Source organism: Aquarana catesbeiana, linkage group LG07 (assembly GCF_042186555.1).
Source record: "Aquarana catesbeiana isolate 2022-GZ linkage group LG07, ASM4218655v1, whole genome shotgun sequence".
Classification (NCBI taxonomy): Eukaryota; Metazoa; Chordata; class Amphibia; order Anura; family Ranidae; genus Aquarana; species Aquarana catesbeiana.
In genome coordinates, this window is record NC_133330.1 from 120,539,769 (window position 1) to 120,565,346 (window position 25,578).

The following is a 25,578-nucleotide window of genomic DNA, read 5'->3' on the forward strand; positions in this document are numbered from 1 at the left end:
GGTACCCCCGGATCCCAGCCCCCCCGTGTGAAATGGAAAGAGGGTACAAAAGTACCCCTACCATTTCACAAAAAAGTGTCAAAAATTTTAAAAATGACAAGAGACAATTTTTGACAATTCCTTTAGTTAAATGCTTCTTTCCATCTTCTATCTTCTATCTTCCTTTGGTTTCTTCCTCCATCTTCTTCTTCTTCTTCCTCCGATCCTCTGCTCCTTGCTCCAGTGTTCTCGTCCGGCATCTTCCTCCATGGCGTCTTCCCTTCTTCGTTTGCGGGCCACTCCGCATCCATGATGGGAGGCTCCCGCTATGTGATGCTTCTCGTCTTCTGACAGTTCTTAAATAAGGGAGGGTGGGGCCACCCAGTGACCCTCTGATGCACAGGAACTTGATGGGGACTTCCCTGTCCACCCCCTCTGACATCATGGGGAAAGCCTCTGGGAAGTCCCCGTGCATCAGAGGGGGCAGGGTCACCGGGTGACCCCGCCCTCCATTATTTAAGAACTGTCAGAAGACAAGAAGCGTCACACAGTGGGATCCTCCCATCATGGATGTGGAGCGGCCCGAGAACGAAGAAGGGAAGAAGACGCATCGGAGGAAGATGCTGGACGAGAACACCGGAGCAAGAAGCAGAGGATAGGAGGAAGAAGAAGATGGAGGAAGAAACCGAAGGAAGATAGAAGAAAGAAGATGGAAAGAAGAAGCATTTAAATAAAGGAATTGTCAAAAACTGTCTCTTGTCATTTTTAACATTTTTGAAACTTTTTTTGTGACATGAAAGTACCCCCTTACCATTTCACACAGGGGGGTCAGGATCTGGGGGTCCCCTTGTTAAAGGGGGCTTCCAGATTCCGATAAGCCCCCCACCCGCAGACCCCCATAACCACCGGGCAAGGGTTGTGGGGATGAGGCCCTTGTCCTCATTAACATGGGGACAAGGTGATTTGGGGGGCACCCCAAAGCACCCTCCCAATGTTGAGGGCATGTGGCCTGGTATGGTTCAGGAGGGGGGCCGCTCTCTCGTCCCCCCTCTTTCCTGCGGCCTGCCAGGTTGCGTGCTTGGATAAGGGTCTGGTATGGATTTTTGGGGGACCCCATGCCATTTTTTTTTTTATTTTGGCACGGGGTTCCCCTTAAATTCCATACCAGACCTGAAGGGCCTGGTATGGATTTTGAGGGGGACCCCCACGCCTTTTTTTTTTTTAATTTTGGCGCAGGATTCCCCTGTGTGGAAATCCCATGCCATTAATGAACTTTTATGTGTATTGTCGGACCGACAATTCATATAGCCGAGTGTACTTTTAAAAGACTTTTTTCCTTTGAAATGTCATTTTGCTGTCAGACTGTTCTAAACACGGGAAACATGCGCCCCTTTACAGGCATACTATAGACACCCCCCAGGTACAAAATTTAAAGGAATATTACACTTTTATTGTTTCACTTTAAGCATTATTAAAATCACTGCTCCTGAAAAAACGTCCGCTTTAAAATTTTTTTTGCATTGATCCCCTGGGGAAGGACCCAGGTCCCCAAACACTTTTTATGACAATACCATGCATATAAGCCTTTAAAATTAGCACTTTTGATTTCTCCCATAGACTTTTAAAGGGTGTTTCGCGACTTGCGAACAGCCGATGTTCGAGTCAAACATGAGTTCGACTCGAACTCGAAGCTCATCCCTACTTGCCACGCTGCCTGCCACCAGATGGGGATGTCACTTGCCACTATGCCTGCCACCAGATGGAGATGTCACTTGCCACGCTGCCTGATAGCATCATGGGGATTGCCATAGTTACCTGGCTGCCACCCAAAAAATAGCAGTTTGGCATGAATTAATTTACATGTAAAATCAATCTTCCCCCAGCATTGCAGAGTACTTGCAGCCAGGTCAGCCTCTCCTCAGTGCGGGTACATTAGCTGCAGGTGAAACACAGGCACATGTGAGTGAGATGAGAGTGAGGGCGGGTGGTGAGAGATGACATCACTCACTCTCTCTCTTCTGGGTCATGGCTGCTTTTCTGGGAACTCTAGACTCTCAATCTTTTCAAAAATGGCGCCGGGCTGTGCAATCACGCTACTGCGCATGCACCACCCGGCCAAGCACATACGAGCTTTCCTAAGCCCGGCCGGCTTCAGAACGGCACATGCGCAGTTGCGTGGTCGGTTTGCACCCATCTTTTTTACAGGCACCCGTTGCCCATAACGGACTTTAACAGGCAGTCCGAAAGGGAGGGCAGCCGCGAAAGCCGAGAAGTTGCCATGGGAGCGGTGCCACCCCTGCACCACTGCTGCCCCGAGGCCTGGCCTCGGTGGCCTTGTGGGATATCCAGCCCTGAGACTGTGCACTGTGTAAGTGCAGCTGTACTCGTTTTCCCCAGAGCTTAGTGAATATGGAGCTTTGCTGATTTCCATCATCCAATCATGTGCAAGCAAAAATGTTGTTGTTTTTTTTTTTTTTCCTTGCACCTGATTGGGTATTCTTTATAAAGGGAAGCTGTTCCACATTCACTAAGATCTGGCGAAAATGACTTACAAAGTGCACAGTTTTTTTGCCTTTAGTAAACCAACCCCTATAATTCACCCCCTGTATCAGTGAAAGCTATAATTATTAATTAAAGATATTGCTATGAGTAAAGATCATTTCTGCATGTATATGTCTAGAATTTACTAATGATGTAACATATGTTAATGTCAATTGACCTTTGTAAATGTAAACGAAATGCTCTCTACTGCCTCCTGCTGTGAATGCCTGAGATATTCATCCACTTACGTTTGCTCTGCTTTTTGTTAACTTTTTAGATGAAATACCTACTCTGACCAATTGTAGTTACCCCTGAAGAAGAGGTCAACCCTTTTGCTTACCTCGAAACGTCGGGTTTCTATGATCATTGGTTTTTCACTTACCTGTATCATTGCAATTGGTCATTTCCTCATAGAATTATTTTTTCCCCATTTACATGCATCCATTTTATTGTATATATGGTTAGGTCATGTGTAATGATTTTTAGATGTTAAATCAATAAACTACAATACTTTTATACAAAAACTAAAAATTTCTACTATTTTCTACTTTATTAGAGGTAACCCCGTGTAAAAAGTCCCGTTAGAGGAATTGCACTCCGATAGGGGGTGCTTATGTTTGGTAAAGAATATTTTGGGGACTATTATACAGAGTCATAATGGATCGGCAAATGAAGATTTCACAAGTCTATGCTAAGGAACCTATGCCACCATTTGAAGACTCTGTCTGCACTAGACCTGAGCAGAATGAAAAAAAATGTTTTGATTTGTTTCGTTATTTAAATAAAATTGTTTAGTTAAATTTGTTTCATTCATTTAATTCGTTTTTGGAATTCACTTTGTTTGTGTTTCTTTTTCGAATCGATTCAAATTTTCTGAATTTAAATTTGGATCGATTCAAATGGTTTTTGAATAGTTTTCAAATTCAAAAAGTTTTGAATTTCAATAGTTTTCCAATTTCCAAAGAGAATAAAATAGAATAGAAAATAAAGGAATAGAATAGAAAAGAATATAACAGAAAATAAAAGAATATAATATAATAGAGAAAACAGAACAAAACAGAATAGAATAGAAAGTAATAGAATAGAATAGCATTAAAAAAAACAATAGAATATAATAGAAATAATATAACCATTTTCCAAAATTCAAATAGAATCAATTTGAATAGAATAGAAAAGGATAGAGTAGAATAGAATAGAAAATAACACAATAGTATAGAAAAAAAACAACAGAATGAAATAGAATAGAATGAATATAAGCATCTTCCTATTCTAATCTATTCTTTTCTATTCTATTCAAATTTATTATATTTGAATTTTGGCTATGTTCTTTCTATTTGAATCTATTCTATTGTTTTTTTAATTATATTGTTTTTTGTTTATTCTATTCTATTATTTTATTTTCTATTCTATTCTTTTCTATTCAAATTTATTGTATTCGAATTTCGGAAGATGGTTATATTCTTTCTATTGTATTGTTTTTGTAATTTTATTCTTTTCTATTCTATTCTTTTCTTATGTATTCAAATTTATTCTATTTGAAATTCGAATTTCAGAAGATGGTTATGTTCTTTCTATGTTATTCTAATCTATTTGTTTCTATTATATTCTAGTCTATTCTGTCATTTAATTTTCTATTCTATTTTGTTCTGTTTTCTGTTCAAATATTTTATTGGTAAATAACAAACATTAGTTACAAGCTTCACAATACAAGGTTTCATTTGGTTATCAGGTAATGTACAACTTAACAAGTTAGGAGCATGTTGACCTAATAGTGGTTAAAGCTTGCAGACAATTTACACTCTGTCAAATATTTCAAGATCCAGTAGGACTGGATATAGTAGTATTAAGGTGGGTCGTGGTCCTTGGTTTGGACATAATATGTAACTGAAGATTATAACGGAGGGGTCGGTCTGAGCAAACAATCGGGACCAACCCAACAGAAGAAAAAGGAGAAATAAAACAGAGTATACTTCCCACATTATCAGGGGTAATTAAGGGGAGGAGTGGAAAGAATGAGGGGGGAATAGAGAGATAGGGATGAGAAAGAATCAGGAGGGGTAAAGATGAGAGAGGGAAGGGAGGCGGTCGGGACGCGCGGGCACCGGTGTGGTTTGACAGAAGGAATTGGTTACCAAAACTTCTCAGGGTTCCAGCAGGCTCATGTCAATGTCTGGGGGTAAAAAGTTTTCTATCCACGGCTGCCAGACTCTGAAGCTATTTTGTTCTGTTTTATTCTATTATATTATATATTTTTTTTAGTTTCTGCTATATCCTTTTCTGGTCTATTATTTATTTTTTCTATTCTATTACTTTATTTTCTATTCTATTTTATTCTCTTTGGAAATTGGAAAACTATTCAAATTTGAAAACTTTTCAAATTCAAATTTGAAAACAATTCAAATTTGAAAAGTATTGAATTCAAATTTTGTCTGAATTTTTTTCATTATTTTGGATTTGTTTTAATTCAGAAATTCGGATAAATGCGATTTTCCGGAAAAAAAAATGTACGAATTTTAATTAGGAACGAAACGAACCGCACATGTCTAGTCTGCACCACTATGTTTGGAAATCTACAGACTATTATGTCCAAAGAGGTCAAAATATGCTGGGACCTTACTGGCCTCAAGCAGAATTTGGGGAAAGCAATGATCCCTAGGGGCTTGAGAATAAAGACATTGCCCTCCACCCCTTATTCTGATAAATTTACTATGGGATAGAACAACACCCTTACCAAATGTTCCCTTGAATTAATGGAACTCATTATTAAGCAGGAGGAAAGCATCTTACATACCATAACTGCAGAATTTGAGTGAACTAAGGATTCTCTGAAACCGTTTCAGTCTCTGGATCTATATACCACTTTAAATAATGAACTTACCATCTCTCTAAATAAACTCGAACAAGAGATCATGGACACAAAAAAAGACAAATACCTGCGGGAAGTACAAGATTATGCACAAGGAGCAGTTTACGTTCATAATAGATCCGGCGGTTTAAAGTTCATACTTAGGTGTCAAAATAGGGAGGATGAGGGTATTAAAGTTTCTACGGACACTCATAACCCTATAACTTTTGTCACAAACTTTTCACATGAATATGACTCCATAAAGGAGATTACTTCAAAATATTTTCTAGTTTTGGATGCTGATTCAGTTCTTGTTCTTATATTGTCTGCGGGCTGCAGGTTCTCTAGCTGCTGTTCCCAAACTTTGGCTAATATTCTATCTCTTTAATCTTCTGGCTATAAGAAGACATGGTTGCAAGTCCAGGGCTCGTATATTTGTGGCTCAAGCACCTGCCATTTCTGTACCAAGCATAACAACAAGCATAAAACTATTGTGGCTTGTGCCACAGGTAAAGAGTTCACAATTCATAATTATATCCATTGTGGTTCCTCTAATGTTGTCTATACTATAGCGTGTACTCTGTGCAAACTCCAATATATGTGATGAACACGTTCGCTACGAGCTAACTAGAATTAGTGAGCATTATCATGGGGCTTCCTATGTGATAAGGGTCTGTTTTAACGTTTCTAAGCACTTTAAACACATTCATGCAGGCAATGTTGACTCTTGGTTTGGAGAAAATTAGAGTCTCTCTGGAAGCTCCTTGAAAGGGAAGTCTGGTGGATCTTTAATTCCCATTTAAATTTTTGAGCTGTGGCCAAGGTGATTTGCAGAAATGTGTCCCTTGTATTCTTTTAACTTATACCAATAAATTGTTTTCATAAGGATTTGGAATGGTGGCTTCTTTTATGGTATAGTGAGATGACCTTAGGCTGGGGAGTATGGTTGGTATAAAATTGCCAGAATTGATGATGCAGGTGTATCGATGGTTTGATTTAGAAAAATGTGAGATACGTAGGAATAGAAAAAAATCATTGGGGGGGTATATAAAAGGTGGACATCAGTTCAGAAAAAGGTTTATTTCTGATGTTATGGATAAGATCTTCCACCCGGTAGATACCAGATTCCCTCCAAGACCTTGTTTGTAAATGTTAGATAAGAAATTCTAACGCTGCCAGTGGAGTTAATATACTAGCGTTAGGCTTGTGATATACTGAGCTATGTGCAAAAACTCTCCAGGCTTTTAGGGATGCCTGAACTGTAGGGGGAAATGATAAAAGATTTAAGGGAGACCAAATGTCCGCTAAAAGGAGTGCTTTGAAATCTGTAGCTCTAGATAGTGTTAATTACATATCTACCCATAAAATGTCTGGGGAATGGTGAAACCAATGTTTCATTTGGGTAAGCAGGGAAGAATAATAGTCGCCCCAAAGGTCCACAACGCCAACTCCTCCAGCCTTTTTGTGTTTGAGAAGATGGGTGGTGGAGCACCGTGCTTCTTTGTTTTGCCATACAAACTTTTTGGGAAGGGCATTAAGAGAGTGAATGTACTCTTTGTTGATAGGTATGGGAAGGGCCCTAAAGAGGTAAAATATTTGGGGTAGGATCATCATTTTAAAGGTAGATAGTTTACCCATCTATGTTAGTTTGCATCAGGAGGATTGGTGAAGGTCCTTGGTCACTTTTATAATGAGAGGTGCATAGTTCACTGCTGCCAGTTGGGAGAAAGAGGATGTTAACTGGATGCCTAAGTAGGGCATACTTGTATCTTCCCATGTATAAGGCAAGTAAGCAGTAAGTTGGTTTCTAGTATGTTTGGGGACTCCTAAGTCTAATATAAGAGATTTAGTGTAGTTCACTTTATAGTATGATATATTACTAAATAAAGTGATTGAGAAAAGGTTTGGACAAGAGGCTGGAGGGACCTGTGTGGAGGGAGTGAAATATAGAGCTAATATGCCGAGAGAATGTGCCCGGAAAACTCAAGTTTGAGCGGTACTTTTTCCATGTATAACCAATAAACGCAGTTGAACTCCTTCTCCGCGCCTATAGACAAGAGCAGAGAAGGAGTTCTACTAGATTCTGCATGGTTAAGTACGTTTAATATGCACCTGGTCACGCCAGATGCCTGTCGTTCCTTTGTGAATCCTGTTTGATCAGGACAAATCAGGCTAGGGAGAACATCCAAAAGATGCTTAACTAAAATTTTGGCATAAACCTTTACAAAAAAAAGGCCTAAAGTTGGCAGGAGTATTGGGTTCCTTGCCAGGTTTAGGCAGGATGACAATATTGGCTGACAACATTTCCGTGGGAAAGGATGCTTTATTAGCTGCTTCTGAAAAAAGTATTGTCATGTACTGGGCTAAAGTTTTGGCAAAGCACTGATAGTATTCATTTGTAAGACCATCAGGACCTTGGGGATTTGCCAGTAGGCAGGGATTTAATTGATGTGGCTATTTTGCCATCTGTAAAGAGAGAATTCGAGAGTTTCGAATGGTCAGAGGTAGGGATGGGCTTTATGTTCGGGTATAACATGAGTTCAACTCAAACAACATTGGCTGTTCGCCCGTTCGCTGAATAGCAAACAATTTGGGGTGTTCGCGGCAAATTCGAAAGCCGCGGAACACCCTTTAAAAGTTTATGGGAGAAATCAGAAGTGCTAATTTTAAAGGCTTATATGCAAGTTATTGTCATAAAAAGTGTTTGGGGACCTGAGTCCTGCCCCAGGGGACATGTATCAATGCAAAAAATAAGTTTGAAAAATGGCCGTTTTTTTCAGGAGCAGTGATTTTAATAAAGCTTAAAGTGAAACAATAAAAGTGAAATATTCCTTTAAATTTCGTACCTGGGGGGTGTCTATAGTATGCCTGTAAAGTGGAGCCTTTTTCCCGTGTTTAGAATAGTCTGACAGCAAAATGACATTTCTAAAGGGAAAAAAAAGTAATGAAATAATAGCGGCTATAGTGTGACCCTGCCCCCTCTGACAACACGGAGAAAGCCATAGGGAAGTCCCGTGCGTCAGAGGGGGCGGGGTCACCGGGTGGCCCCGCCCTCCGTTATATAAATACTATCACCTGAACAGAAGCATCACACAGTGGAAGACTCCCACTGAGGCGGATCGTGCGGAGGACGAAGCGGAGAAGAAGCCGGAGGAAGATGCCGGACGAGAAGAAAGGAGGAAGAAGCGGAGAAAGAAGTGGGGGAAGAAGGAGATGGAGGTAGAAGAAGAACACCGAAGGAAGACCAGAAGAAAGAAGATGGAAGAAAAAGTGGCAAAAGAAGCTGTCTCTTGTCTTTTTTAACCTTTTGCTTGCGTCTAGCAAGGTTACTCTGTGGTATAAGCAAGGAAGCTGAGATTTCTGCAGTGTGTAAATGTGCTTTACTATACAAAGATGCTGTACATACAAAAACTATTACAATATTAGGAATACAATACAAGACTGACAGATATCTATAACAAGCAAAATGCCTACCAAACTGAACAGCCTATCATCTATAATAGTACAAATATACTTAAAGGTTACTTATCTTCTGTTACTGTATGTTCGTGATCTCCATTGGCAATGATTCTCCTGGAGCATCAGGCAAGTTTCTTCTATCATGAGTGGCGTCAGATGTTACAGCATGATGGTGTGTGTGTGTGTGTGTGTGTCTGTGTGTGTGTCTCCCTACTCACCCCTTTTATGTGTCAGGCTGTTTGCCATCGTTACCAAACAACAGAAGACATGCCTGTTTACTGTAGCTGTGTAGACAATGGACTGTTGAAAACTGTATCTACGTACCCATTGTCTAATCAAGCCAACACCTGACAGTAATCTAACAGTCATTCTTTCAGTTTGAAAACCTCAAACAACTAAATCTCTTTCTTGTGTACTGTAGCTATAGAGACAATAACCTGTTGAAAACTGTAACAATACAACAATACCCATTGTATCCAGCATTTGTTTGAGAAATCTACTCAAGCCAAAAAAACTGACAATATCTCTATGACCAACCACTACTGTGTAATGTTATGTCCCATGTATCGTAAGTCTGATTAATAAAAAAAAATCATATTGTAACAAACGCAACACAGGTTCCCCTTAAAATCCATACCAAACCTGAAGGGTCTGGTATGGATTTTGAGGGGGATCCCATGCCATTTTTTTTTTAATTTTGGCGTGGGGTTCCCCTTAATATCCATACCAGAGCTGAAGGGCCTGGTATGGAATTTGGGGGGACCCCCACGCATTTTTTCTTTTATTAATTTTGGTTTGGGGTTCCCCTGTGGGGAAATCCCATGCCATTTTTATCAATGAACTGTTATGTGTATTGCCGGACCGATAATTCATTATAGCCAGCACTAGCGATAGTACTTTTAAATGACTTTTTTTTCCTTTAGAAATGTCATTTTGGACTCGGACTGTTGTAAACACAGAAGACATGCGCCACTTTACAGGCATACTATAGACACCCCCCAGGTACAAAATTTAAAGGAATATTACACTTTTATTGTTTCACTTTAAACATTATTAAAATCACTGCTCCCGAAAAAATGGCCATTTTTAAAACTTTTTCTTTGCATTGATACATGTCTCCCGGGGCAGGACCCAGGTCCCCAAACACTTTTTATGACAATAACTTGCATATAAGCCTTTAAAATTAGCACTTTTGATTTTTCATGTTCGTGTCCCATAGACTTTAACGGTGTTCGGGTGTTCGAACAAAGTTTTTGCCTGTTATATTCTGGATGCGAACTGAACAGGGGGGGTTGTTTGGCCCATCCCTAGTCAGAGGATAGAGCTGGGAGGTTAATTTGTTTTAAGAAATTATCAATGTCATCAGCATTAGGCTGGAGGGTTGTAGTGTCCTCTTTTAGATTGTACAGCACTTTGTAGTAATCAGTGAAGGCATCAGCTATATGTTGAGGGTTGCTGAGTTTTTGCTTTGTAAACGGATGATGAATGAATGGTAATCTGGATTTAGCATTGCATGCTTTCAGTCTGCTTGCCAGTAACTTCTCAGCTATATTATTTTTAGCATAAAAATGCCATTTGAGGCACCTCAAATAATGATTATATTGCAAGCATAGGAGCATCCTTAGCTCATATCATAAAGAAACCAGAGTAGCGGAGTCAGATTTAGAGGGTGATTGTTTATTTTTATTTTTTGGGTCGTGTATATATTTTAAGAGGGCCATGAGTTTGCTTTTATGTTGCTGTTTTGCTATGACACACATAAGCAGGATGATCTTATGTATATAAGCCTTGTGGACATTCCATAAAGAAAAGATGCCTATATCAGAAGAATCATTGGTGGTGAAGTAGTCATGGAGATGTTGTATTAGCCTCAATCCATTTTCAGGGTTTTGAATAATTGAGTTATTGCCTCGCCAAACAAACCTTGGAGGACAGGCATCCTTTTCCTCCATAATGCTATTGATACCATAATGATACTGCTGCGTGGTCTGACCACATAATATCATAAATGGAGGAAGAAGAGGCCTGTTGTAGTAACCTAGTAAGTAGTAATCTATCAACAAAAAAATAATCCTGGAGTAGTTACGAAATCTAGGAGGAAAACAAGGTGCAGTCTTTCTCTTCTCCATCAAGGCATCTCCAGACATCATAAAGTCCCTCAGTGTGGATGAAATCCCCTAGAGCTGGGCGGTTACAATTGGATGATGAAGTAGTGTCCAGTTTAGGGTTGGCAACCAAGCTGAAATCTCTGCATAGGAGTAGGTGCCCAGTTTGCACCGCTTTAACTTTCCAAAGTAGTTTCTTAAAGTGATTGTAAAGCTTTGTTTTTTTTTTTTTAATAACACATGTCATACTTACCTCCTCTGTGCAAGGGTTTTGCACAGAGCAGCCCTGATCCTCCTTTTCTGCTCCTGGCTCTTCTCGACTGCCCCCACGGGAGAGCCGCTTTCCATGGGGGCACTCATGCGGGCACGCTCCGGAGTCCTGCTGCTGCATCCATTGACACAGACAGCAGGATTCGGCCCCACCCCAGCTCCCATGTCACTGGATTTGACTGACACCAGCGGGAGCCGATGGCTCCTGCTGCTATCAATCTATCCAATGAGGACCCAAGACAGCGGCTGGAGCTGCTGTGCTCATCCCTGTCGCTGGAACATTCGGGCTCAGGTAAGAAAGAGGGGGCTTGGGGGGACTGCTGCAGCACAAAAGGGGGGCTTGGGGGCTGCTGCAGCACAAAAGGTTTTTCACCTTAATGCATAGAATACATTAAGGTGAACAACCATGAGGGTTTAAAACCTCTTTAAGGAATGATGTGCGTTTGGTGCATAAGCATTCACCAGTGTATATGTGATAGAGTTGAGGGTACATATCAAAATAAGGAATCTACCTTAAGGATCAAAAATGCATTTTTCTAAGACAAAGGAGACTGTGTGTTTGATAGCTACGAGAACTCCTTTTTTCTTTTCAGAAGCACTGGCCATAAAAACATGAGGGTAAGATGAATGTGTACATTTAGGGGTAGCATCAATGCAAAAGTGAGTTTCCTGAATATTCAGGACATCTGCAGTTTGTTTGCAGTCCTGATTCCAGATAGAGCGGTGTTTGGCCAGATGGTTCAAGCCCATTACATTATGTGATAAAAACTTAAATCCCATTTTGTGAAGCTATAGGCAAGATGGGAGTAGAGTTTGCTTGGTGGTGAGATAAAATTGGTCCAGGCATAGAAGATGGTGAGGTATTGGAAGAAAGTGAAAATGTCTTCATGTCAGTAGGTGCGAACTTTGGTGTTGCCAAATGGACGAAAGAAACAGAGAAAGGCTAGATTGGCGCTCAAAACGTTAACGGATTTGCGGAACCAAAAGGGAAACAGTTCCAACTGATAGTGACGAACAGTGACAAAAAGAACAAAACAGTGTAAAAAAAATGAGGCCACTGGTCGTCACAGAGGTTCTCGGGCAGGAAGTGATGCCTTACATTTGAGAAGTAGGCAGGAAAATTAAGTGAGGAAATTCCCAGTCCGTCGGGCGTGTGATGGAAAAGGGTATAGGCCGAACGTACTTTAGGTTGGATGAGTACGCTGCTTTGCAGGTATGTTCCTCCAGTCTGGATTAGACTTAGGTGCTTGTTGGGACCTGTAATCAGGTAACGGGGACCCTGAAATAATGTCCCATTGTCGCAATAGGTGGAGACCTTCTTCCAGAAAGGTGATGTAGGAAGTGGAACCCTGATGCATGATCTCAAGCTTTGCTGGGTACTTCCACTTATATGGTATGTTGTGGTTCCTTAGTGCTTTGGTGATTGATATAAGGTTCTTACGTCTCTGTAGGGTAAATTGAGAGAGGTCAGGAAGTAATTGCACTTTTGTAGCTTATTCAGGTAAGGTATCTGGCCTTCTGAATGCTACTTAGAGCTGCTCCTTAACTTGTAAGAAATGTATTATTAAGATTTCATCCCCAGGGACTACCCTTGGTAGGAAGGATGGTTTGGGTACGTGATGAATCCTGTCAATGGTTAGATCCACGGAAGTGAATAGAAACGCTTGTGAAGCTTGCACTGATTGGGTTATGCCCCTAATCTTTAAGTTGTTTCTCCTGGATCTATCCTCAAGATCTGCCAGCTCTTCTTTAATCCAGGAAATGTCCTCAGCTTGGGCGGTATGTGTGTCAACCAGCGTATTGTAATTATCAGCAAAATCACACATGGAGCGATCAACATGATCCACTCGTTCACCCAGCTCCTGTATTTCAAATTTTGTTTGTTGGATACAGGCCATCATGTCTTTTTGTAAAGATTCTCTGAGAGACAGGGGCATATCCTTCATCATAGTGTCTGAAACAGGCTGCCCACTCATGGGGAACACAATGATCGGATCAGGCATAGAAGCAGTAGATGCACATTCATTATCTGTGCTTACTTCAGTGAGCATGCCATCAAGGACATCCTCTGACTCCTCTGTATGAGATTTTGATTTTACAGGGCTTTGGAAAGTGGGAGTGTTGGAGCCTGAAGCAGGGATTTCGCTGTCTCTCCCTGTATCTGCTTTGCTGGGTCCCGGCGAAGCCACCGCTAGAGGCCTGGCTGCGGGCCGAATGCTATGGCATTTTGTTGTGGCCACCAGATCGTCAGTGGGAAATGTGTATTATATGGAGCTTTGTTTTATGATTGAATATAATAAAATATTTTCTACTTTTTATATAGTTACATACCGTATTTATTGGCGCACAACATGCACCCCAAGTTTAGGAGGGAATTTTAAGGAAAAAACTTTTAGGAAGGAAGTTTAAGGAAAAAAACTTACATTTAAATGCCCATCAATGCAGACTTATCAGTGTCCATCTGCAGCCTTCCCCAGTGTCTTTGCAGCCCTGTGTCATTATTGCAGCCTGTGTCATTGCAGCCTTCCCAGTGTCTTTGCACCTTGTGTCATTATTGCAGCCTTCCCAATGTCTTTGCAGCCGGTGTCGTTGCAGCCTTCCCAGTGTCTTTGCAGCCTTGTGTCATTATTGCAGCCTTCCCTGTGTCATTGCAGCCTGTGTCTTTGCAGCCTTGTGTCTTTTAAAATTGGCGCCGATTGGAGGAGAGGAACGAGCGCCGCTGACATACACAAAGCCAAGTGTACTTCGGCTAGACTCAACTCTGCTCACAGTCAGGGGCAGGACTGCGAGAGGAGAGAAGCGAGCGCCACCGACATACACAAAGCCAAGTGTACTTCAGCTAGACTCAGCTCTGCTCACAGTCAGGGGCAGGACTGCGAGAGGAGAGAAGCGAGCGCCACCGACATACACAAAGCCAAGTGTACTTCAGCTAGACTCAGCTCTGCTCACAGTCAGGGGTGGGACTGCGAGAGGAGCCGAGTCCAGCCGAAGTACACTCGGCTTTGTGTATGTCAGCGGCGCTCGCTTCTCTCCTCTCGCAATCAGTGGAGATGGGTGGGACTGCGAGAAGAGCCGACTCCCGCCGAAGTACACTCGGCTTTGTGCATGTCAGCTCCGCTCGCTCCTCTCCTCACAATCAGCGGAGATCGGCGGGGATCGGCGTATAACACGCACCCACGATTTTCCCCTGATTTTAAGGGGAAAAAAGTGTGTGTTATACGCCGATAAATATGGTAGTTAATCTGGTTGAAAAAAGGCGCAAGTACAATCCAGTTCACCCCAAAAAAAAACACACACACAAAACTGAAAACCTCCAAATATACTATCCTATGCCCACAGTTGATCAAGAGGAAAGCAAAATAAACCCCAATAAAGCATGATCCTATTTGTTCCAGCGGGGGGGAAACAATTCCTTCCTGAAGTGGCAATTATTCCCGGAGTAAAACTTTACCTATAAATATTAGCATTCAGTTATATTTTGTGCATTTAGGAAAGAATTCAGGCCTTTTTTTAAAACAATCTACTGAGCTGGCCAGAACCAGCTCTCCAGTCTAGTCCACATTTTTACAGCTCTTACTACGAGGAAGCCTTTCCACATTTGGAGGATAAATGTCATTTTCTCCAGATGTAAAAAGTGCCCCCTGGTCCACTGTGATTACCTTAAAGTGAATAACTCTACACCAAGTTCACTATATGGACCACTTATATACGGTATATATTTGGTTGTTATGCCATGTAAAGTTCCTTGGGAGGTTTTCAATTGGTACTGGTAAAATTCATGCCATTTCCCATCCAGCTTAATCGTACTTTGTTGATAAGGACTAGGAGTAATTAGGTAAATCCATAATTCAACCCTGTTGTGTACTTAAGAGTTTAGTTTGGAACCTTAAAACTTCACCATGCTTAGAAGGCACCAAAAAACGCACCCAGTCTGATTATTTATCTGTACAATTATTTTTATTGAAAGAAAGCAAGGTCTACCAGCTTACCAGGCCCCCATGTTTTTATTATCATCATGACATAATGCATGACAATATGCATGTATTACCATACTGCACAAATGTAAGTGGGCGCTAACCCTTTAGTTGTGCCTAATTATTTTAAAGAAAAGTATGGCAAAGCTTTTGAAGCCATACTTCTCTTGCGGGTCACGTTAACACAATAACTTTTGTCAACCAAAAGTCAGTTTAGAGCAGGCAATAGTCCTTTATTAGCTGATAGGGCAGAGCTGCGCCAGGCTCTGGAAGGATCCCAACAATATTGTTAGGATCCACCCAGCTGCCAATCCTTCCTTGTAGCATGTCGTGCCTGTCCCCTCCCCTGCCCTGACAGTCACCTCTCTCCATGCTTGGAGAAGACTGAGGACTGAGCAATCAGTGATCATTTGATCACTGTGTACTTGGTCTTACAGTTGATGTGGGACAGCTGCACCACACAGATGCTGCAGCATGGAGGTATGATTTTTTTTCTTCCCCTTTAACCCTTATTTTTTGGAGAGTTTAATTCACTATTGAGCATCAGGAGTATGGGGTGTGTTTTGCTGCCCTGGATGCTTTGCTCTGGTTTGCTCTGATTTCTTTTTATGAAGAGGTAAGTAAAACCTTGGACAGAGGGGTGGCTGTGGATGTAGTATACTTGGATTTTGCAAAAGTGTTTGACACAGTTCCCCACACATGACTAATATGTATAGTAAAATCTACAGATTTGCAAAGATCAGTTTGTAAAGATAGAAAACTGGCTAGAGAGTAGTGGTTAATGATTCTTACTCTGAATGGTCTAAGGTTATCAGTGGTGTACCCCAAGGTTCAGTGTTGGGACCCTTACTTTTTTTTATCTTTATAAATTATATTGGGTCTGGGATTAAAAGTACAATGTCAGTGTTTGCAGATGACACCAAGCTATTGCAGTGGAATAATGTCCTTACAGGATGTCTCCAACTTACAAGCTGACCTCAAGGCACTATTTATTTGGGCGACTTCGTGGCAAATGAGGTTTATTGTTGATAAATGTAAAGTTATGCACTTGGGGGCTAAAAATATGCATGCATCATACATACTAGGGGAAGTACAACTGGGGGAATCCATAGTGGAGAAGGATCAAGGGTTTTTGGTAGATCATAAGCTTAATAATAGCATGCAATGCCAAGCTGCAGTTTCCAAAGTGAGCAAAGTCGTTTCTTGTATTAAGAGAGGTATGGACTCCAGAGAGCGAGATATCATTTTGCCCCTGTAGAAATCATTAGTAAGACCGCATCTGGAATATGCAGTTCAGTTTTGGGCACCAGTTCTCAAAAAGGATGTTGGGGAATGGTAGAAAGTGCAGAGAAGGACAACCAAACTGATAAGAGGCATGGAAGAGCTCAGCTATGGGGATAGATTAGAGGAACTGAATTTATTCTCTCTTGAGATTAAGGGGGGATATGATCAACATGTACAAATACATAAGTGGTCCATATAGTGAACTTGGTGTTGAGTTATTCACTTTAAGGTCATCACAGAGGACAAGAGGGCACTCTTTATGTCTAGAGGAAAAGAGATTTCATCTCCAAATAATCACCTTCCTCTGGATATAGGATTGTGTAATATGGGATTGTATGGTTGTTGTTGTTTTTTTTGTTTTGGTTAAATTAGATGGACTTGTGTCTTTTTTCAACCTGACTAACTATTTAACTATGTAACTGTTTCTGAGAGCAAGCTTGTCTTAACTGTCAGAATACCTGAACAGGGATGCATCCCAGCTCCCTTTATTTTTAAATAAGCAACATGGGGGGGGGGGGGTGTTGTGTGAAAGGGGTTGACAGGGCCACCAGTCAAGTGTATTTTTTCAGGACCTGGTTTAATATTTGTATTTTTGTATGGCCAGCTTTATGAACAAGCACAGTGTGCAATTATCTCTCTTCTGTCTACAGCTTCAATGACCACAACGGATCTTAATGACATTATAACCCTGCCAGGGAAATCAGGTTTCTCATTACCTGAGGCAGTGCTTGTACGACAGTGTCCAGTAATGCCCTCATGCCTGTTGCCATTTTCAGCAGCTTCAGCACTGTAAATCGAAGACAATTAAAGAGAACACAGTGTTACAATACGTGTGATTTAACAGTACTTTGAAAGAAAATGCTAAAATAAATGAAAAAATATTTGAAAGAAAATTTGCTTTTCAAATACAGGCGGTCCCTGGGTTACAAACATCCAACTTACAAACAACTCCTACTTACAAACGGAGGGAGAAAACAGGAAGTGAGGAAATCTACCCATAGGAAGGGAAATTCACTGCTGTAAGAGTTATGATGGGAAAAAGGTGTTTCTACTGAAGCTTTATCACCAATCCTGGTTTCGACAACAACCCAAAATTTTCAAAATCCAATTGTCACAGGGACAGAGAATGAGGTGACCTCTTTTGAACAGGGACACAGACAGCAAAACAAATGTTACAGGGGTGTTAATCCTCCCCTATGCTATCCCAAAAATATAAAAAATATTTTTTGGGCTGGAGCTACACTTAAAAAATGTAGCTGTTCCATCTTGCATACAAATTCAACTTAAGAACAAACCAACAGACCCTATCTTATTTGTAACCCGGGGACCGCCTGTATGACAAATATTGAATCACTGTAAAAATTTCACAATATATGGTGTTTTCACTTTTTTTGTTTTATTGTATATATATTTGGTATCAGAATTTATGTGCTGGTAGCTGTATATTTTTAGTAGATTTTATACCCAAGCATAGAATCTCATTTATATTTATATAGTTTAAAGTTGATGTTAACCTGATTCATGAAATTTGACCTAAGCACATATATCTGTAGTGTTTTGTTATCTCTCTCTAAAGCACTAAGTCCTGTGTCTTTCTGCTGTTTTGTTACTCTATTGTTAGCATGATAACTTCTGACAAGTTCTCCATTAACCAAGATAAAACCAGCCTGAAATTTGTGTTGTGGGAGGTTGCTATACATAGATTAGCAGATAGCTTGTCTTGTCCCAACACAGCTCTGCACATTCCTTCCTTCCTTTGCCTATGTGGAGGGGGGTGTGTGCCTTTCCTCCAATCAGCTGTCTTGTCTGTATGTCAAGAATCCACTGCCAATGCTGACCAGGAAGAGAAAATCTCTAACACAATATGCAGTTTCTAAAGAATATATAACCCTGAAGACAGCAGATATGCATGTAAAACTTATGTAGGGAGATTTGTTTCATCCCTGTGTATCATCTAAGGCTGTTCACTTCACTGGGTATATGTGTGAGGGTTTACATTCACTTTAAGTATAGTTTGAGGGGAATGATCAGACAATGACTAAAGCAAATTTCTTATTTCAACAACCCATGGCGGGTTATTAATGCTGGAGAATGCAATATCAATGTTGGATAATGCTCTATTTTTTTTGGATTGGCAGAAAAAAACAGGATTATTCTGATGCCACATAACTGTGAAAATATATGCTTACACCAAGCAGCAAAAAAGACAGTTTCTTATTGGAAAGGTCTTAATCAATCTAAATTAAAGTCATATAGGGGCATATAAGGAACTGTAAATACTTATGTTTAGTTTCAGTAAATACTGAATGGGGGACATGTGGAAGAAGACACACCACTGCCAGTAAGAGTAGTGTTTTGTGTAAGTATATGAAGATATAGTGGTCTTTAGAATCAAAAGGTGTCTGTAAGTATTTAAATTCTAGATTTTAGTATATCAAAATAAACACCATTCCTCAAATGGCAGGAATATGTAGCATGAAAGCATCTAACAACATATTAGGTTTGTATCTTGGAGAAAGAATTTGAGGGATATGTTCTCTTATGTAGTCAAACACATGGGCCCTTCTTTGTTTAGAGCTAAGGCCTTGTGTGTTCCATGAAATGACTGTAACCTTGATTTATATTATGCAATGGGAATTTAGTAGGAAGAAACATGATCACCAGCATTGACCACCACATACTGCAACTACTATGATATGAGGACAGACACAGCACATTTTTTTATACATCACATATGGTACAAAATAAATAAAAAAAGAATATGAAAACATTTTCTTCACAGCATTCTAGGGCTGACTTCAGGAACTCGCCTGCTCAAGTTTAGCCAAAATTAAGTGGGCCTAATCCCTCAAACAATAATTGTCAATCTGTGTCATGTTCCAAGGTGCAAGCTTTAAGGAACCCATACATTGCTTGCTAGGAACGTGCTATATCAGACCGCTGACTGCCCCTGTAAGGCTTTCCAAAGAGGCAGATAAAAAACCTCATGTATCAGGTTTTCTTTAGAACAGAGATTCCAAGCAAGGCATTGCTTACATTCAGGAAATCACTGGTATTACTGAAAAAATTGTTTTTTGGTACTTTATACTTGGTTTAGCTAGAAAGATTTTAGCACAGGGCAACTCCGGAGTGTCCAATTAGCGTTTAAAATTGGGAGCATAACTTCCATATCTTTATAGAGTACATCCTTGGTAGGATATGATCTTATCTCAGTTATGATATACAAAACAAAACTATAACCAGAATCAGTAAATCCAACAAAATAGTAAAGAAAACATTAACTCGGGTCATTCTTGATGACAATAAATGAACCATGGGTTCCACTTAGCGTCAAAGGTAGGGATTGAGTCATGCAGTGTATGAAATATTTTTTCCGTCAACATTATCTGATCAACACGAGAGATCACTTGTGTAAATGGGACTGTATTGGACTTCCAGTTAAGGGCGATTGCCCATTGCAGTGCGATACAAATAGTGTGTATGAGTTTCATTAGGTGTTTCAAAATATCTTGGATTTTCCCAAATAAAAGACAGTGAATGTGCATTAGAGCTACTTGCCTCCCTACCAGCTTATCTATGAACTCTAGAACCCTTCTCCAAGTAGGTTGCAGAGCTTCACATTCCCAGAACATGTGTAAAAAGGAACCCGGGAGAGCACAGCCCCGAAAACAAGATGAGGAGGCCTGCGGGTAAGTTGTATGTAAACATGAGGGGGTATAGTACCAGCGGGTAAAACATTTTAATCGCTGTTTCCCATATGGTAAGGGATTTAATGCACTTACGCATATTCTGCCAGTTTGATTCCCAGTCCTGCAAATCAAACACCAAATTTAACTCACACTCCCAAACAGCCATGTGTCTTAATTTGGAGCTGTCACCTACAGTCTCCATTGACTTATAAAGCCCTGAGATCAAACCCTTCTGTCTAGGGGCAGTCTGGCATATGGATTCAAAAGAGGTGTGCGAATCCGAGAGGATTACTGAGTAGTGTGTCTGATAAAAATGACGGATTTGGAGATAATGATAGTATTCCCTTGCTGGGATATTTTTACAACTGCAACTGGGAGAATGAAACAAAGTTTGAGTCCTGCTGAAAATCTTTCAATGTGGTCAAACCTTGGGTTATCCACCACTGATAAGCATCCGGATTACCAAAGGCTGGATCACCCAGAAAGGAGGCACTTGGGGGGGGTTCGAATTAGTGCTAATTTCGATTTATAAAGATCTCACAGTTTCAGTGAATGAGCTACCACCAGGTTCCGAGAACTCAATTCTAAGGCATGGAATTTAGAAGACCACAGTAGTCCCGGAAGGTCGAACGGGACGATCGATTCTTGTTCAAATCTAACCCATTGAACACGTGAATTTTTGATATTCAATTGGGCCAGTTGTGTGAATCTGCTGGCAATATAATACAGCCACACTTGAGCGACTCCCAGACCACCTAGTCGATTGGAACGATACAGCACCTCCCTAGAAAATCTTGGGGGTTTGTCATTCCAAATGAATCTATTAAAGTATGCTTGGAGTTTAAGGAGTGAGGGTTTAGATATCATAATAGGAAGGGCCCAAAATAAGTATAACAATTTAGGGAGGATGGTCATCTTGATTGCCGTTATTCTCCCGAGGAAGGAGATTCTCTAGGATGACCAGGTTTTAAGTAACTGTTTTAGATTAGTAATCATAGGAGGTACATTAATGTCAAATAATAAATTGTTATCTCCGGGAGTTTTATACCCAAATAAGAAAGGGACGATTTAGCCCATGTGAAGGAAAAAGATCTCTTTAGATTTTCCAGCTCGGCAGGGGCAAACACCACAAGGAGAGCAATAGATTTTGACACATTCAACAAAAGGCCCGAAATATTGGCAAATAATGAAAGGGTTTGAAGAAGATTAGGCAGCGTGACCATGGGGTTGGTAAGAAATAGTAGCACATCGCCTGCATACATGCAGAATTTATAAGTCGAGAAGGCTTTGTTATAGCCTGAAATATCTGGATGTTGCAATATTGCTATGGCTAGGGGTTCAATAGCCAGAATCGGTGGGGACAGTGGACACCCCTGCCTAGTGCCCCTAACGAACTGGAAAAATTCAGAGCTACAATCCAGGATTTTAACCCACGTCCTGGGGTTCTGGTATAGAGCTTGATAGGCCTGTAAGAATTCTCCCTGAAATCCATAACGCTATAAAAGGAGAGACACATATCTCTAAGACACACTGTCAAATGCCTTGTGGATGTCCAGGTGTAACATGTTGTTGGGTGCTGACTTTCTTAATATATGGCTATACTGTGTGTTACAGACTATAACACAGCACAGCCATAGCAAAGTCAGCACCCAACAGCATGTTACACTGACAGAGCCATACCAGCACCTGCTGTGCTCTGATCATCATATTGATGATGACCATGAGCACACAGTGAGATGCTACTTTACATGTGTGTTGGGGGAAGGGACAGTAAAAACATACAGCCAAGCTGCATTTTTACCACCCCCAAACCACTCCCCTTTGAGAATTTTTTCATCCAAGCTTTGCAATCAGGTCTACCTGTCAGTTTTTTATGCAGACCCGATTGAAAGCTCCATGTAGGTCTACAGGAGTCCATATATGAATTGACTTGTGCGCATTTAGATCCGCCTACCTCCGTGTCCATTCAGGTCAAAGAAAAAAAAATGGAAAAGAAGATCAAGGTTTTAGTGTAATCATAAGTTTGAATCAAAGACTAGGTGACCTGAGCAGAAGTTCACTCCCCCATCACCTGCAGCCTTCTGGGACACATTACAGGTCCCAGAAGGCTGCAGCTTCACAGCTGTTTTCTCTTAGTTAAGGTGCCGGTGCCTGGACCTGAAGCCCATTGAAGAATCAGCTTGGGTGAGGACATTGCTGGATCCCTGAACAGCTAAGTGTCATATTAAAAATCAGCAGCTACAGCGGGGGTGTCAAACTGGTGGCCCTTCATCTGTTGCAGAACTACAAGTCCCATCATGCCTCTGCCTATGGGATTCATGCTTGTAACTGTCAGCTTTGCAATGCCTCATGAGAATTGTAGTTCCGCAACAGCTGGAGGGCCGCCAGTTTGACACCTGTGTGCTACAGTATTTGTAGCTGCTGACTTTTAATTTTTTGGGGGGAGACTGGAGCTCCTCTTTAATGACACCAGTGGGTGCAGTCATTAATAATCAGTTACACCATCGGCCCCATTCACTTACATGGCTGAGGTACCCCATGCAAAATAGTAAAAATGGAGGTTCCCCTAAAAATCCATACCAGACCTTTAATCTGAGTGTGCAGCCTGACTGGCCAGGAAAGGTAAAGGGGGAGCTTGAGGCCCACCTACTAAACCATACCAGATCACATGCCCTCAAAATGCAGGGATACCTTGCTAATGGAGACCCCCATTGCAAAGCACCTTGTTCCCTATGTTGATGAGGACAATGACGTCATCCCCACAACCCTGATTGGTGGTCGTGGAGGCTTATTGGAATCTGGAATTCCCCTTTAACAGTAAGAGAGCACCCAGATACCAACCCCCATGAATCACAAGAAAAAATTGCAACCTAGAAATAAAGACACCCAAATCTTTGACAAGTCCTTTATAAAAAATAAATAAATAAATAAAATTCCCGCAAATTGTCTGAGGTCATGTCATATATGGTCAGTGATATCACCCGGATGACCCCACCCCTTGTATATAACAGCTGTCATTCACTGGACTTGTCATTCCAAGGATGAAAAATGAATGTGTCCGGCAGCATATTTTTTTTTCTCTGGGAGTTGGCAGTAGCCAGGCATCGTGATTGATGTGGATCTTCATTGCTGGACAATGTGATTAATGATGGATGTACAATAAGGGATATTTTTGGGGGCTTTTTTTTGATAATGGGGATTTTTTTTGATAATGGACTTATCAAACTTTGGGCATCAATGTCTAGGTTACACTTTTTTTTTTTTTTGTGAATGAGTAGGGGTACTATTTACTATGTACTATGTACCCCTACTCATTTACATAGGGGGTGGTATCTGGGCTCCCTCTTATTTTTAAAGGAGGCTTCAAAATTCCAATAAGCTCCCTGACTACCCAGTGTCACCAAGTCAGGAGAATGAGGAGGATGGAAAAGGATATGGAGGTCCTTGTAGATCATTGACTTAGCAATAGCATGCAATCAAAAGACTCATAGCAGACTACTATCATGCAATAAAAAGAGTATTTTATGTAAGGAGATAAAGCAATAATTTGACCACTTTAAAAAACCCTGTTAGGTCACATCTTGAGTAGTTCAGTTTTTTCACCCATCCTCAGGAGGGATATCCTTGAATTGGAGAGATCCAGAAAAGGGCGAAAAAAACTAACAAAAAAAACAAGGGGAAGGAGGACTTCAGTAATAGGGGAACAACTACAAAAAGTAAACATATTCTACCTAGAGAAGAAGTACTTAAGAAGAGATTGATCGCAATACACAAATCTTTTAATTGTGACTGTAGCATTGAGAGAAAAATGTTTAATCTCCAAAGAACACATGCTGGTACACAATGAAGTTGGATAAGAAGCTGTTCTCTTAAACTGCGAAGGTTTTTTTTATTGTTAAGAGTGGTTAAAATGTGGAGGTCCCTTCAATAGTTAGTAGCATCAAGGCACCCTCCTTGGCCGAATTGGCTTGTTAAATGGCTTGAACTGACAGTGTGGACTCATTTCCAATATTTTGGAGCCTTTGTTGCAGTTTAAGTTTGAGATTTCATATGTTTCCGTGAGCCTCCCATGGGTAATTCCTGCCCCCCCCCCCTTTTTTTTGTCTTTGTCTTTTTCCTTTTTTATTCCTTCTCACTTTTCTGTACCCAATACCCTTTTATTCATTTTCTGTGATAGTTGGTTGCATTACTTACCTAATCTGATGATACTGTCAACATTTCCTAAAAACGTCTTAGGAGGTATTTATTGGGTTTTCTGTCTACCCTGTACACAGAGATTTCCAATAGTTACTTTCCTGAACATGACTGGTTGTTATTACACATTTTACCTATTTATGTCATAGTCTTGAAAGCTATGTTGTTTATATGGAGATTATTTCTACCTATGGTTACATTTATACTCTGAGTGTTGTGCCTATGTACCCTGTTTGATTTGATATATTGTCAGAAATAGACATTTATGGGGTTTTTTTTCTACCTGAACTGTACTTTTTGGAAATTCTTAAAGGGTAGGTAAATGTTCGTTTTAAAAAAAACAAAAATGTCATACTTACCTCCTCTGTGCAGTTGTTTTTGCACAGAGTGACCCCAATCCTCCTCTTCTGGGGTCCCTCAGCGGCCCTCCTTGCTCCTCCTCTTCTCAAGTGCCTCCCTCAGGGCACTTGTCTGGGTGCGCTCCAGTGTCCTGTTGCTGCGTCCATTGACACGGACAGCAGGACTCGGCCCCGCCCCCTGGCTCCCACATCATTGGATTTGATTGACAGCAGTGGGAGCCAATGGTTCCTGCTGCTATGAATCTATCCAATGAGGACCAAGGACACAGGCTGGAGCTGGTGTGCTTGTTCTCGTCGCTGGAAAGACCGGTGTAATAAAAAAATCCTCGACCTGTGAAAAGTCTCGACCGCGTCACTTCCGGTGAGGCTACAGAGGTAAACAGGGATTTGCGTGGCTTCACTGCGCATGCGCAGGCAGGTTTTCCAGGAAAATTTTAGAGCCTACAAAACAGCTGTTTGCGTGGCTTTATCGCACATGCGCACACTGTTTTCTGGTCCAGAAAAATTATAGACGAGTGGGGCGTGTCAGCGGGAGCAGTGCGTCCAGCCCCGCCACTAACACTCCCCTAGGCTGCTCTGGAGAGGGGGGTGGGCCCCGTGCATAGCAGGGCTTTGTGTCAGTGGAGCTCGGATTGAGAGAGTGCCAGTGGGAGGGGCCTATGTCTCTGCTTTGAGAGGGGGGTGGACCCCGTGAACTGCTGTGTTTGTGTAAATGAATCTGCTCATTGCTGCTCATTGTGAGGCTGTTGGAACTCTGTGTAAGTGGAACTGGTCTAAGTGGTGAGTTAAAAACCAGAGTTCAAAACAGGAGGTTATAACAGGGGTCATAGTACCTGTGTAGTGTAAGTAACTGAGTGTTGTCTGTTGCAGTGTGTGTGG

The 25,578-nt window shown here is 41.1% G+C and overlaps 1 protein-coding gene across 2 annotated transcripts in view; it reads right to left on the reverse strand.

Moving 5' to 3' along the window:
• The window catches only part of CACNA1I (calcium voltage-gated channel subunit alpha1 I), a 3,871,666-nt gene that overhangs the window by 1,107,143 nt on the left and 2,738,945 nt on the right, over positions 1 to 25,578 (reverse strand). For both annotated transcript variants that reach the window (XM_073592660.1, XM_073592661.1), the window contains one exon: positions 17,174 to 17,244. In XM_073592660.1, coding sequence (XP_073448761.1) covers positions 17,174 to 17,244 — 71 coding nt within the window. The remainder of the gene's footprint in view (positions 1 to 17,173; positions 17,245 to 25,578) is intronic.